At 43.2% G+C, this 13,618-nt stretch overlaps 1 protein-coding gene across 2 annotated transcripts in view; it reads right to left on the bottom strand.

Moving 5' to 3' along the window:
* Positions 1–4,495: 4,495 nt before the first annotated feature.
* Positions 4,496–13,618, bottom strand: part of LOC149317634 (E3 SUMO-protein ligase NSE2-like) — a 277,961-nt gene continuing 268,838 nt past the window's right edge. For both annotated transcript variants that reach the window (XM_089517956.1, XM_089517955.1), the window contains one exon: positions 4,496–4,891. In XM_089517956.1, the coding sequence (XP_089374082.1) occupies positions 4,777–4,891 (115 nt within the window). In that variant the 3' untranslated portion in view covers positions 4,496–4,776. The remainder of the gene's footprint in view (positions 4,892–13,618) is intronic.

Below are 13,618 nucleotides of genomic sequence, written 5' to 3'. Positions count from 1 at the left end.
GACAATAGATGCAATGGCCCCTATGCTCCCCCCCAACCCTTTAAAATGCTGCACTACAACTTTTCTGGCATTCCTCCAGCACACCCTCACCATTCGTCATGCTCCAGAGAAGCTAGAAACACACACCTGCAATGTGGAGGGGCTTGCTCCCCCTGGGAGTTATACTTTAAGCATGTGTTGTGCAAGTATGAAGCAAGTGGACTTCATGTGGAAAACAGCTCTAAGAACAAGAACTGCGAGCAGTGAACATGCCAGCTGGTTACATCCAAAAGGGGACATTAGACATCAAGATTGGATCTGCTGGATTGGCTGGAACTGGCTACCATTTGGGTCCTCCCTTTGTAGAACTGCTTCCTTCAGCAGCCATTGAGTCTGACTAAAAACACAAGATGTGGAAACAAAGAGAGGCCTCCATTACCTCAAGTGGGTCCAATCACCATGCGATTCCTGTCTCTGTCATTGTCGGTTCCATCAGCTTATTCTATAACTTTCTGTAACTGTGGCTTCATCTGCACTGCAAAAGTAATGCAGCTCAACACCGCGTTAACTGTCTTGACTCTATCCTCTGGAATATTGTGATTTGTAGTTTCTTGTGGCACCAGAGCTCTCTGATAGAGGAGGCAAAATATCTCAAAAATTGCAAATCCGAGACTTCCATAGCACTGAGCCATGGCAGTGAAATAGGTATCAAACTACATCGTTTATGTAGTGCTGATACAGCCGAAAGCTCATTCTATAATTTCATTACGCTCTCTACTGAAAAGTTTGCTTTTCAGTATTTTCTTAGAATCATAGTGTTGGAAGAAACCACAGGGGCCATCCAGTCCAACCCCATTCTGCCATGCAGGAACTCTCAATCAAAGCATCCCCGACAGATGGCTGTCCAGCCTCTGTTTAAAGACCTCCAAGGAAGGAGACGCCACCACTTTCTGAGGGAACAATGTATTCCACTGTCGAACAGCCCTTACTGTCAGGAAGTTCCTCCTAATGCTGAGGTGGAATCTCTTTTCCTGAAGCTTGCATCCATTGTTCCGTGTTCTAGTCTCTGGAACAGCAGAAAACAAGCTTGCTCCATCCTCAATGTGACACTCCTTCAAATACTTAAACAGGGCTGTCATATCACCTCTTGACCATCTCTTCTCCAGGCTGAACATACCCAGCTCCCTAAGTCTCTCTTTATAAGGCATGGTTTCTAGACCCTTCACCATTTTGGTGGAGCTCCTTTGATACGCTCCAATTTGTGAACATCCTTTTTGAATTGTGGTGCCCAGAACTGGACACAGTATTCCAGTTGGGGCCTGACCAAGGCAAAATAGAGTGGCACTACTACTTCCTTTGATCTAGACACTATACTTGTACTGATGCAGTCTAGAATCGCATTGGCCTTTTTAGCTGCTGCATCACACTGTTAACTCATGTTCAACTTGTGGTCTACTAGGATTCCTAGATCCCTTTCACACGTAGTCTCATTCAGCCAGGTGTCCCCATCCTATATCTACGCATTCCATTTTTTTTCTATCTAAGGCAGTGTACAGACTGGCGCTTTGTGCCAGCCTGCACATGTACTAGGGTTACCTTAGGGTGTCCTTTCCAGACGCCCCGCAACCCTAGTATGTTGTAATGGTGGTGCCCATTCTACATGGGCACCGCCATTACAACGTTATGGCCACGCCGCCTCCAAATGGGGCGGCACGTACGTGACATCCTGGCGACATGGAAGGGCACCTTGGCGCCCTTTCCCTGGCACTGGAAGGAGCTCCATTTTGGAGCTCCTTCCTGGGTTTGTGTTGCTGGCGCAGCTTTTACATGGCTGCATCAGCGACACAAAAGAGAAAGGGGCCGAGCGGCCCCTTTCTCTTTTTCCCCGCTGCTGTCGGGTGTCCTTGGGGCATGAAGCCCCAAGGACACCCCTTTCCAGGCTGTGGGGAAGCGGCCTTTTGCTGCTTCCCCTCAGCCTCGAAAAGCGGCGGATTGGGGCCTCGGGGCTGCCGCTGTGGCAGCTGAGGCCCCAATCCATCGGGGAAAGGGGCGGTCTGTACACCGCCTAAGAGCAGTATCTTACATTTCTCCCTGTTGACGTTCATTTTGTTACTTTGGCTCAGTTTTCCAATCTGTTAAGGTTATTTTGAAGTTTGATCCTGTCCTCTTTTTCCTGCCTCATTCATTTCCCCCCATTTTTGTCTCTGGAATCCTACTGCAACACGCAAACCATTACAGCTTGCTGGTTTTGCACACCAAGGTTAATTCCTTTTTTATAAAGATTTGTGGTGGTGCTTAGAGAGCTCCAGTCTGTACTTAACATTTCAGATGTAGATTAAGTACTGGCAAGCCTTTGTTTTGGACTAAAACTCTCAATATTTTGGGCTACAACTTCCAAAGTCCTTTACCATTGGCCATGCCACCTGGGGATTCTGGGAGGTGAAGTCCAAAACCTCTAGAGGGCAGACAAGCAATGGGTGTGTCAGTCTTCTCCCTCCCTTCCTTATTCTCCATCTCACTTTCTCTAGAGAACAGCATCTACAATTAGGCTTTGCTTTGGGCTGCTTTTTTCAGTTTCTACCATTCTGTGGTTGGAATCACATGAGATATGTGGCTAGAACCTTCTATTATGAGCGTGTCCAAAGGAGGGTGACTAAAATGGTGAAGGGTCTGGAAACCATGTACTATGAGGAATGACTTAGGAAATTGGGGGTGTTTAGCCTGACGAAGAGAAGCTTAAGCGCTGATATGATAGCCCTGTTTAAATATTTGAAGGGATGTCATATTGAGGAGGGAACAAGCTTGTTTTCTGCTGCTCCAGAGACTAGGACCCGGAACAATGGATGTAAGCTCCAGCCTCCAGGAAAAGAGATTCCACCCCAACATTAGGAGGAACTTCCTGACAGTAAGGGCTGTTCGACAGTGGAACATACTCCCTTGGAGTGTAGTGGAGTCTCCTTCCTTAGAGGTCTTTAAGCAGAGGCTTGATGGCCATTTGTTGGGGATGCTTTGATTTAGATTTCCTGCATGGCAGGGGGTTGGACTGGATGGCCCTTGCAATCTCTTTCAACTCTACGATTCTATGAGACACAGTGGCTTAAGATACTTTGCTGCATCTAATGGATTTGAAATGTTATTGCATATCTTTTATTGACTTTTGTCCCCAGTCCCCACAAGAAGGGGAGAGGGCTCTCCCTGCATTGTGATCCCTCCAGACCATCTTAACTGACAAAAGAAGTAACACCTGAGACAAAATGTTGGCCTGTGACTCGTACTTCTGTATGATTTTTAACCTCTTTGCATGAGCCAGCATGGCATAGTGGTTTAAGATTTGGAGTATGACTCTGGAGATCAGGGTTCAATTCCCAGCTTGGCCATAAAATCCATTGGGTGACCTTAGGCAAGTCACACTCTCTCAGCCTCAGGGCAAGCCAATGTCAAACCCCCTCTGAACAAATCTTGCCAAGAAAATCCTGTGATGGATTTGGCTTAGGGTTGCCATACTTTGGAAACTACTTGAAGGCACACAACAACAACAACTGATCTTTAACCTCTTTGCCTGATGAAGAAGCCAATGAAGCTCTGAAAGCTTGCATGATGTGTATTTTGTGCTTTTTAGTTAAAGATGACTTTCGGCTATCTTTTGTGGGTTTTGTGGCTGAAACAGGCTATCTTTACCTCACCGATGTGGGAGAAGGGATAGAGTGTATGACTTGGACCAGGAGATGCAAGTTTGAATCCTTGCTGAGTCATATAGCTGGTTGGGCTGCAATCCTACTGTATATGCACTCATCTGGGAGGAAACCACCTTGAAATCAATAGAACTTGCTTCTAAATAGACATGCACAGGATTGAACTGTGATAAGACTCAGAAAAATTGCCCTTTTTCTTAGCCCAAATGACTTCTTAGGGGTGTTGACAATAATGCATATAGCATGGACCTCCTTGAGAAAAATTTGAGACAAAACTGTCATAAATAAAAAACTGAATTCTGGCTGAAGGATTCTGTGAACTGCAGTCCAAAAAAACACCCCCCCCCCCAAAAAAAAAAAAAACCCAACTTTTCTGATCTGGGCAGTAGATAGCTGGACCCATGGCTAGATGTTCCAGTGGGGTTTCATAATGCAAATCTTACATACAGATAGAACCTTACCATCTTGAACACTGTTTTCTGGGAGAAAGGCAGTATATACATTTAATAATATATATCTAGGTAACATGTGCTAGTATGGCCCTTCTAGATATTTCTGGACTGCAACTCCCAGCATTTTTACTCACTGGCTATGCCGGCTAGGACTGCGGGGAGTTGCAGTCCAGGTACATCCGGACAACTACCTGATTCCTATCCCCTGATTCAGGGAGGACCATGCAATGTAATGTGAAGAATGTTTTCAGCAGGAAAAAAGCTCCTTTTCTTGACTGTAACTCCCAGAATCCTGGGAGTCATAGTCAAAAACAGTTATTTTTTCAGAGCAAAAGGAGAAGAAGGTGAGGAAGAGAATGATGAAGAAGACAATTACAGTGGATCTTTCATTTTTATTTACAAAATGTGGGGTTTCAATGCAGGACAAAACATTTTAAAAGAAAAGGAAAACAAGGATCTTACACTTGTCAGTCTCTAAGGAGCAAGGAGGATACCTTCAGAGAGAGGTCAGACCTTCAACTTTGCCTGCAATTGGAATACTTGGAATAACAATCTGTTACACAAGCACCTGACAATCAGCAACATATCTCAAGTCATCTCTTCTAACATCACATTTTCTTTGTCGCAACATCCACTGGAGCCCTGATTGACTTCTACTGTGTTGACTGGCTGTGTTTACTCTGACTGTCAATTGTTCTTTTAAGGACTTCATCAGGCACCAGGTCAGATTTCTTGACTTGGCGGTTGTTGCACCCAACCGTGGGGCAGCTGTAAAGAAGGAAAAAGAGGTTCAAGCAGACAGAACTAACAACCATCCAAATCAACATAATGGGACTCCTCATTCTGTTGTTCTCTTGGATCCACAGCTGTCGTTCTGGCTAGCTATTTAGAAGGGATGTGAAATCAAACACAAACAGAAGTGTTAATCTCTCTATTTTTCCAGTACACACTCCACTAGCAAAACACAGTCAATGGAGCACATCCTGTTAGTGACATACACAAGTGTGTTTAAGTCCACCTACGTCCATGCATGTCTCTCTTTTTTTTTTGGTAGTTGCAGAGGTTGGCATTCTTTTCCACCCTCTGGAATTACCAAAGGCAATTGAGCAATTCACAGTTTTGCTGTGATAGTTGCTCTGAACAGCCATTCTGTAGCTGATGGAGAGCACAGGAGATTAGAGATATGTCTGGCTATGCTGCATAGTCACACGCACATCAATGAGATCACCCATCAATAATGGCAGATCTTGGTGGAAGTTGATACCAGTCTGCTTCTGGCCATGGGACATAGGCAGAAGGGCACAGGACATAGTCAGATTTCTTGACTTGGCAGTTGTTGCACCCAACTTTGGGGCAGCTGTACGGACGGGGAAAAAGAAGCTCTGGTGGACAAAACTAACGACCATCCAAATCAACACAATGGAGCTCCTCATTTTGCTGTTCTCTTGGATCCACAGCTGTGGAGCCAGATACGTCTTCAATCCCTCTCTCACTCTCCACTAGCTGCAAAATGGTCATTTCAGGGGGTTTACTGCAGCAAAACTGTGATCTTTATGGTAATGACTGGGGAACCTTAGCAGAAGATGCAGGATCTGAACTAATGTCTTATTCTCTAAAGCGTGTTGCACATCCTGAAATTCAGAAGTTATTTGTCGTATATACTCGACTATTAGTAGACTTCATGTATAAATTGAGGGCAGATTTTGAGGCCAGAATTATGGATTTTGATATGACCCATAGATAAGTTGAGGGTAAAACTTAGGTGTATGTAAGAAAGGATGTAAAGGATGAAGCAAAGGAAAACTAATGCCAGAAAACTTACAAAATTCCAGTAAGCATAATAGTTTGTGCTAATCCTAAAGGCTGGACAAAAGAGAAGGGAATGACGTAAAATCATGACTATGTGATGTGTGGGGAAGATGCCCAGGCAAAGGTGGGGCTAGGAAAACAGACAAATGTCAAAATGAATGAAAAGGCAAAGCAAAAAACATGGTGACTATGTTGGCAGTGATTATAGCCTTTAACTTTAATGTGATAACTTTGCCTGACTTTAAACCAGAAAAGCTACAAACATACACAAATGTCTTATTCAGATCCTTCAATGCCTGATTCCTCTGATGGGATGAACTAAGCTCCTGTCTTTCACCACTCCACTCAGAGAAGGGGTGGTTCTGTTTTTAATAAGGCACAATACTTACATTGACCCATAGATTAATCAACACATTTTTGTGTCAATTTTTTTAAACTAAAAGTCATAGAATCATAGAGTTGGAAGAGACCACAAGGGCTATCCAGTCCAATCCCCTGCCATGCAGGAACTCTCAATAAAAGCATCCCCGACAGATGGCCATCCAGCCAATGTTTGAAGATCTCCAAGGAGGGAGACTTCACTACACTTCGAGGGAGTTTGTTCCACTGTCGAACAGCCCTTACTGTCAGGAAGTTCCTCCTAACGTTGAGGTGGAATCTCTTTTCCTGGAGCTTGAATCCATTGCTCTGGGTCCTAGTCTCTGGAGCAGCAGAAAAAAAGCTTGTTCCCTCCTCAATATGACATCCCTTCACATATTTAAATAGAGCTATCATATCACCTCTTAACCTTCTCTTCTCCCTGCTAAACATCCCAAGCTCCTTAAGTCATTCTTCATAGGACATGGTTTCCAGATCCTTCGCCATTTTAGTTGCCCTCCTTTGGACACACTCCAGTTTCTCAATGTCCTTTTTGAATTGTGGTACCCAGAACTGCACAATATTCCAGGTGGGGTCTGACCAAAGCAAAATAGAGTTGCACTATTACTTCTCTTGATCTAGACACTATACCTTTATTGATGCAACCTAAAATTGCATTGGCCTTTTTAACTGCCGCATCATACTGTTGACTCATGTTCAACTTGTGGTCTACTTGGACTCCTAGATCCCTTTCACACATAGGCGCGTTACAGACGAGCCAATGAGACGCTGTCGTTACACGCAAGGGGCGGCGCTTCCTGACGCGCCTTGCCCCTCGCACGTAATGAGTATGTCAAAATGGCGGCAGTGCCACATACAGATGGGCGCTGTCATTTTGACATCGCGGACGCACAGCGTCCGGATGTCATGCACCAGAAGTGGCACTGCGAGTGTGCGCCTCGCACCTTGGGCTGCCACTTCCGGGGCACAGGAAGAAGCCCCATTTTGGCCCTTCTTTCTTTCTGCGCCCGGGACCCGCGCGGTTTGGCTGCTGCGGTTCCTGGACGCAGCAACCGGCAGCGGCACGAGACCGCCCATTTTGGGCGGTTTGTAACGTGCCATAGCTTCGTTCAGATAGGTGTCCCCCATTCTATATCTGTGCATTTCATTTTTCTGCCCTAAGTGGAGTACCTTACATTTCTCCATGTTGAATTTCATTTTGTTAGTTTTGGCCCAGATTTCTAGTCTATTCAGGTCATTTTGAATTTTAATCCTGTCCTCTGGAGTATTTGCTACTCCTCCTAATTTGGTGTCATCTGCAAATTTGATGAGTATGCCCCCAGTTCTGTCATCCAAGTCACTGATAAAGATGTTGAATAGCACTGGGCCCAGGACAGAGCCCTATGGGACCCCACTGGTCACTTTTCTCCAGGATGAAAAGGAGCCAATGTTGAGCACCCTTTGGGTTTGGCTGGACAACCAATTACAAATCCATGTAACAGTCGCCTTGTCTACCTCACATTTTACAAGCTTTTTTGCAAGAATGTCATGGAGAACCTTGCCAAAGGCCTTACTGAAATCAGGATATACTATATCAACAGCATTCCCTTCATCTACCAAGTTGTTAATTTTATCAAAGAAAGAGATAAGTATTGTGTGGCATTACTTGTTTCTCTGAAACCCATGCTGACTTTTGGTGATTATGGAATTGCCTTATAGATGTTCACAGACTCTCTGTTTAATGTTCTGCTCTAGAATCTTTCCTGGTATTGAGGTAAGACTAACTAACTGGACGATAATTGTTGGGATCCTCTTTTTTTCCCTTTTTGAAGATGGGGACAACATTTGCGCTCCTCCAGTCTGCTGATTTCTCCTGTTCTCCAGGAGTTCTCAAAGATTATTGCCAATGGCTCTGATATTACATTTGCCAGTTCTTTTAATACTCTTGGATGTAGTTCATCTGCTCTTGGAGACTTATATTCATTTAGATTAACCAGGTATTCCTATACTATCTGTTTACTTATTCTGTGCTGAATTTCCCCTATTCTTTCTTCTGCTCCAATTTCCTCAGGTTGAGCACCCTTTGCCTTTTCTGAAAACACAGAGGCAAAGAAGGGGTTGAGTAATTCTGCCTTTTCTCTGTCTTCTGTTAGCATTTTGCCATCTTCTCCACAGAGTGGCCCTACCATTTCCTTTTTCTTCCTTTTGCTGCAGACATATCCAGAAAAGCCCTTTTTATTGTTCTTATCCTCTCTAGCAAGCCTGAGTTCATCCTGTGCTTTAGCTTTTCTGACTTTATCCCTACACATGCTCACTATTTGTTTGAATTCCCCTTTGGTGATTTCCCCATTTTTCCATTTCTTATACATGTTCTGTTTAAAAGTTAGCCCAGTTGAAAGTTCCTTAGTCTTCCATCCTGGTTGTTTGAGACACCTCCCATTTTTCTTCCTCACTGGAACTGTTTGAAATTGTGCCTTCAGTATCTCCCTTTTGAGAAACTCCCATCCGTCCTGAACTCCCATCTCTTTTAGTATTCCTGACCATGGGATTAACCCCAGTATTTCTCTACATTTTCTCAAATCAGCTCTCCTAAAGTTTAGAATGCATGTCTGACTATGCCTGCCTTCTCTTTTCCATTGTATAACAAACTCCAGGAGAACATGGTCACTTCCACCTAAGGATCCCAACACTTGCACCCCATTAACCAAGTCATCCTTGTTGGTTAGGATCAGATCTAAAATAGCTGATCCCCTTGTTGCCTCTACCACCTTTTGGACAATGAAATTATCTTCGAGGCAAGTGAGGAATTTGCTAGACCTTGAGGATTTGGCTGAGTTTGGCTTCTAGCAAATATCAGGATAGTTGAAGTCACCCATCACTACTACATCTCTCCTTTCTGAGTGTGTGGTCATCTGTTCTAGAAAGATATCATCCAGTTCCTCAGTCTGACTTGGGGGTCTGTAGTAGACTCCCACCATAACATCCTTGTTGTTTCCCTCCCTTTTAATTTTTGTCCAGATGCTCTCCACCTGGCTTCCATGATTGATATCCTGGATCTCTTCACTGGTGTGAATATCTCTGACATATAGTACTATTCCTACTCCTTTCCTGTTTGGCCTATATCTCTTACAAAGGTTATACCCCTCTATTTCTACATTCCAGTTCTGAGACTCATCCCACCAGGTTTCAGTGATGCCTTTTATATTTGCTTTGTTGTACTAGGAGTTCCAGTTCATCTTGCTTATTTCCCATGCTCTGTGCATTAATGTAGAGACATCAAAGACCATGGGTCCTCTTTACTTGCTGCCTGTGCAAGTTTTTTTTGCCTCCCACTGTTGGGTCCTTGCACTATTTGTCTTGTTTCCTCTATGTCAGTTTGACTATTTTCTCCATCCCCTTTGCCTTCCATAATATTGTCTCCCTCCCCCATGTAACTCAGGTTAAAGGCCTCCTGACCAAATTCTTGAGACTGTTGGCAAAACATTTCTTCCAACTGCCTTACATAACTAACTTGGCCCTACATATCAATTAGACAGAATGGGCCCAGCATAATATACTTACCGGTCAGAATGATATACCTTTGTACATTTCTACAAAACTGCAAAAGTTAAAAGCCTTTCAAATCATGCTTTGAGGATCTGTGCTAGACACATGTAAGAATGTTTGGAAGGGTTTTCAGGCTTTTCACCATTTGTTTTATTTATTGTAAACTGCAATGCAGTCCCTTCTTTAATCCATATTAGAGGATCACAGCATTCTTTTTTTAAACGGAGAGAAGAGAACATTATGTATTTTATTGGGACTCTCTTTCCCTACAATCTGCTGGATGATGTGCTTTCATTATGACTTTTGTGGCTAGGTAGCACATACCTGTTTTGGGGAGACACACGGCAGGGAATGTAATTAGCTAAACAGGTGGGAATGAATGGCCTTGGGGAGAATGAGTGTACTGAGATAGATGAATGTTCCTGCTTCTAGATGTGTCTTAAGTGGAGCACAATTTGCCCATGGTGGTAATAATAGGTAATAGCGTTAGAGACTGCAATCTTTGCATATTGTTTGATGGCTTCAAAGAACTGTACAAATGATAACTTCTACTTTCTCTTCCCACAGATGCCTGCTTATGAGTTTGAAGAGACAGGGGAACAGATAAGACAATTTAAGTGGTTTGCCTTGAGCCACACTGAGAAACTGCAGCAAAGCAAATGCCATGGGAAATAATCAATTCTTAACATGAGCACAGAAAAACTCCAGCTCCATGCCTTCAACTGAGCCAGATCTGTATCTCTTCCCGCAGTGCAAGCAAACACTGCTCAAGCATAAAACTTGCTACACTGTACAGAATTTTCTTTCCTGAATCTGACAATTTTTCATTTAAAGAGTCCCAAGCTTCTAGCCCTCATGATCTGAGAAACAAGTAAATATGGCAAAATCTGAAAAAACCAAAAGAGAGGAAGTTTAAAACAGATCTTGGAAAATTAACTACAATTTCCAGAATCCCCCAACCAGTATGGCTATGCTCTAACTGACAGATAAAAGATAGACAAGCCATATAGTCAGAGGTTTTAACTGAGCCTTTTCCATGATTTTCTAAGCATTCCCCCCCCTCCAGGTTGTGCAAAGTAAGCCTGTATAGGGGGTAGAGCTTGGAAAAATCCCCTTTTTGGAATACTGTGCCTAGGATCTCCCAGCCATTTCTGGCCCCATTATCTCTGGCCATGCTGGATGTGAGATTCTGGAAATTATAGTCCAAAAAAGAAACTTTTTCAAGCTCTGGTTTAAGGAAAAAATATTTTCCATCATGGCTAGCAATATGGATTTAAATCCACTTTTCCACACCTCTTCCAGGCTTTCTCTTTCAGATCCCCTAATTTTGCTCCCAGTATTTCCATCTTTACATTTCACATCCTCCAAGGCTTCATCTTGTTCCCTCTTCATCTGCTGCCCTGGTCTGTCTTTTAAAAAAGCAAAATAGAATCCATATCACAGAAGTAGAATTATGCAAAGTAACTGCAGTATGCTCCAGCCACACAATCAGAATATGAGCAGTCCTTGGCTTATTTGTTTCCATTTGCAATCCAAACTATGCAGAAGACCTAGAGGCTGAGGATACATCATTGAAAATGGAGAGCAAATGCTGATTTTGACAGTCAAATAAGTCATTATTTGTCCTAGCCAAGAGTGATGAAGATGACTCGTAACATCAGTTACTATTTTGTGTGCATGGCCAGCAACAAAGCGTTTGGGAAAGAATCCAAGGGAGTAGATGCACAAATCCTCTCTAGGTAAAACATAAGGATCTGGCTCAGTCTTTTGTGCTGCTGTGTTGGCACACTGGTTTGTAAGATGCCATGCCAGACATCTGCTCTTTCCAGCTCAGTGTTGGCAATACTTAGTTTCTCTAACATTGCACAACAGTGCCACAGACCACTGTGACAGTGAGATGATGAGACCAGTGACACCTTTACACAACTTCTCCACAGACTATCAAAACTTGTGGGGAGGTTGCTGAATCCCATTGCTTGCTTTCTTAAGAGCACAAGCGGCAGGCTGAAAAATGCCAGACAACCCTAAAAAGGGCATGTTGGCATAAACAAGTGACACACTGAGAATTTCAGTTGCCATTTACATCGGGATCGGGCTGGAGAGAAGGAGCCTCCATCTGCTCACCAGGAAAGTCATTCCAGCTTTTAAAGCAAATTTAATGAATACTGGGGAAATGCCAAGGCATTTCATATTCAGGCTGCATCTACCCTGCAGAATTAATGCAATTTGGCATCACTTTAACTGCCACGGCCCAATGCTATGGAATTCTGAGATTTGTACTTTTGTGAGATATATAGCCTTCTCTGTCAGAGAGCTCTGGTGCCACAACAAAACTACAAATCCCAGGATTCCATAGAATGGAGCCATGGCAGTTCAAACAGTGTGGAACTGTGTTAATTCTATAGTGTGGCGCCAGCCTCATTTGCAAAAAATGACTCCCATTTTCTTCCCTTTCCTATTCCAAATCAAAAAAAGCTCTCCCTTGAGGAAAGGGAGTGGTGCAGTTAGAAGTCTGACCTTCAGTGAAAACAACTCATGGCATCCTGTTTCTTGCTAGGAGAATTATGGGACATGAAAGTTTGAAAACTAGACAATCCATTACAATCCTTGGTAAGAAACCACAATTATAGTGTCACTTACAGTGGCAGAGAAGAACATGTGGCCCAAGAGAGGCTGTGGTGTTGTAATTCCCACTATTTGTGCATGGGGACAGAGTCCCCCCTGCAACACAAGTTGGCCACCTCTGATTTTAGACCAAAGGAGAAGCCTTGCAGGGTAGACCACATCAAAAATGGAGCCACACATTTCAAATGGGCTGGGTAAAGATGCTGACACCCCATCCCATACCAGAGGTCACACCATTCCTCTCACTTATAGGGTTGCTACTGACCACGATAGCATTGGACTATAATAAGGAATAAGAAAATTGTTATTGAAATCTATAAAATTGCTTGTGCCACACACAACCATGAGAAACCTAAGATGAGTCTTGATGGATCAGACTCAAAGTCCCTTTAATTTAACATTCTGCTGAAACAGTGGCCAATCAGTTGCCTACAGGAAGCTTACTAGCAGAACATGAATGCAACTGCACCTTCCATTTGACGTTTCCCAGCGACTAATACAAAGAGGCACATTGCCTCTAATAAGAGCCAGTGTGGTACAATGGCTTGAGTGTTGCACCAGGTTCAAATCTCCCGCTCACTCATGGAAACTAAGCGAGTCACCTTGGGCAAGCTACACTCTCTCAGCCTCAGAGGAAGGCAATGGCAAACCTCCTCTGAATAAATTATGCCAAGAAAACCCTACAGCAGGTTTGCCGTAAATCAGTTTCATTGAACACCCATCATAACAACAACAACAGCATCAACAACAAAATCTGTTGTGAGTCACCTTGGGTCCAATTTGGGAGAAAGGTGGCATATAAATAGAATAAACAAACAAACAAACAAACAACAATGATTGCCTCTGATTCTGGAAGTGATACAGTCAGCCCTCCATAGCCATTAATTTTTATTTTATTTATTTATTTATTTATTTATTTATTTATTTATTTTTATATCCCGCTCTTTTCCCAGGACTGGGACTCAGAGCGGCTTCACAGCAATTAAAAAACAAACAAACAAACAAAAAGTACAATTAAAACATTTTAAAAATAAATAGATAAATGACATGCATTAAACAGAATGATGAAACTAGTCCAACATTCCTGCCTGTTCTTATAGTGATTCCTTAAATGCCTGTTTGAACAGGTAGGTCTTCACCTGCCGTCAGAAAGCCATC

The sequence above is a fragment of the Sceloporus occidentalis genome, unplaced genomic scaffold, assembly GCF_023333645.1.
Source record: "Sceloporus occidentalis isolate IW3139 unplaced genomic scaffold, rSceOcc1.0.p SCAF_3, whole genome shotgun sequence".
Lineage (NCBI taxonomy): Eukaryota > Metazoa > Chordata > Lepidosauria > Squamata > Phrynosomatidae > Sceloporus > Sceloporus occidentalis.
This window is presented reverse-complemented; position numbering and strand designations above follow the sequence as displayed.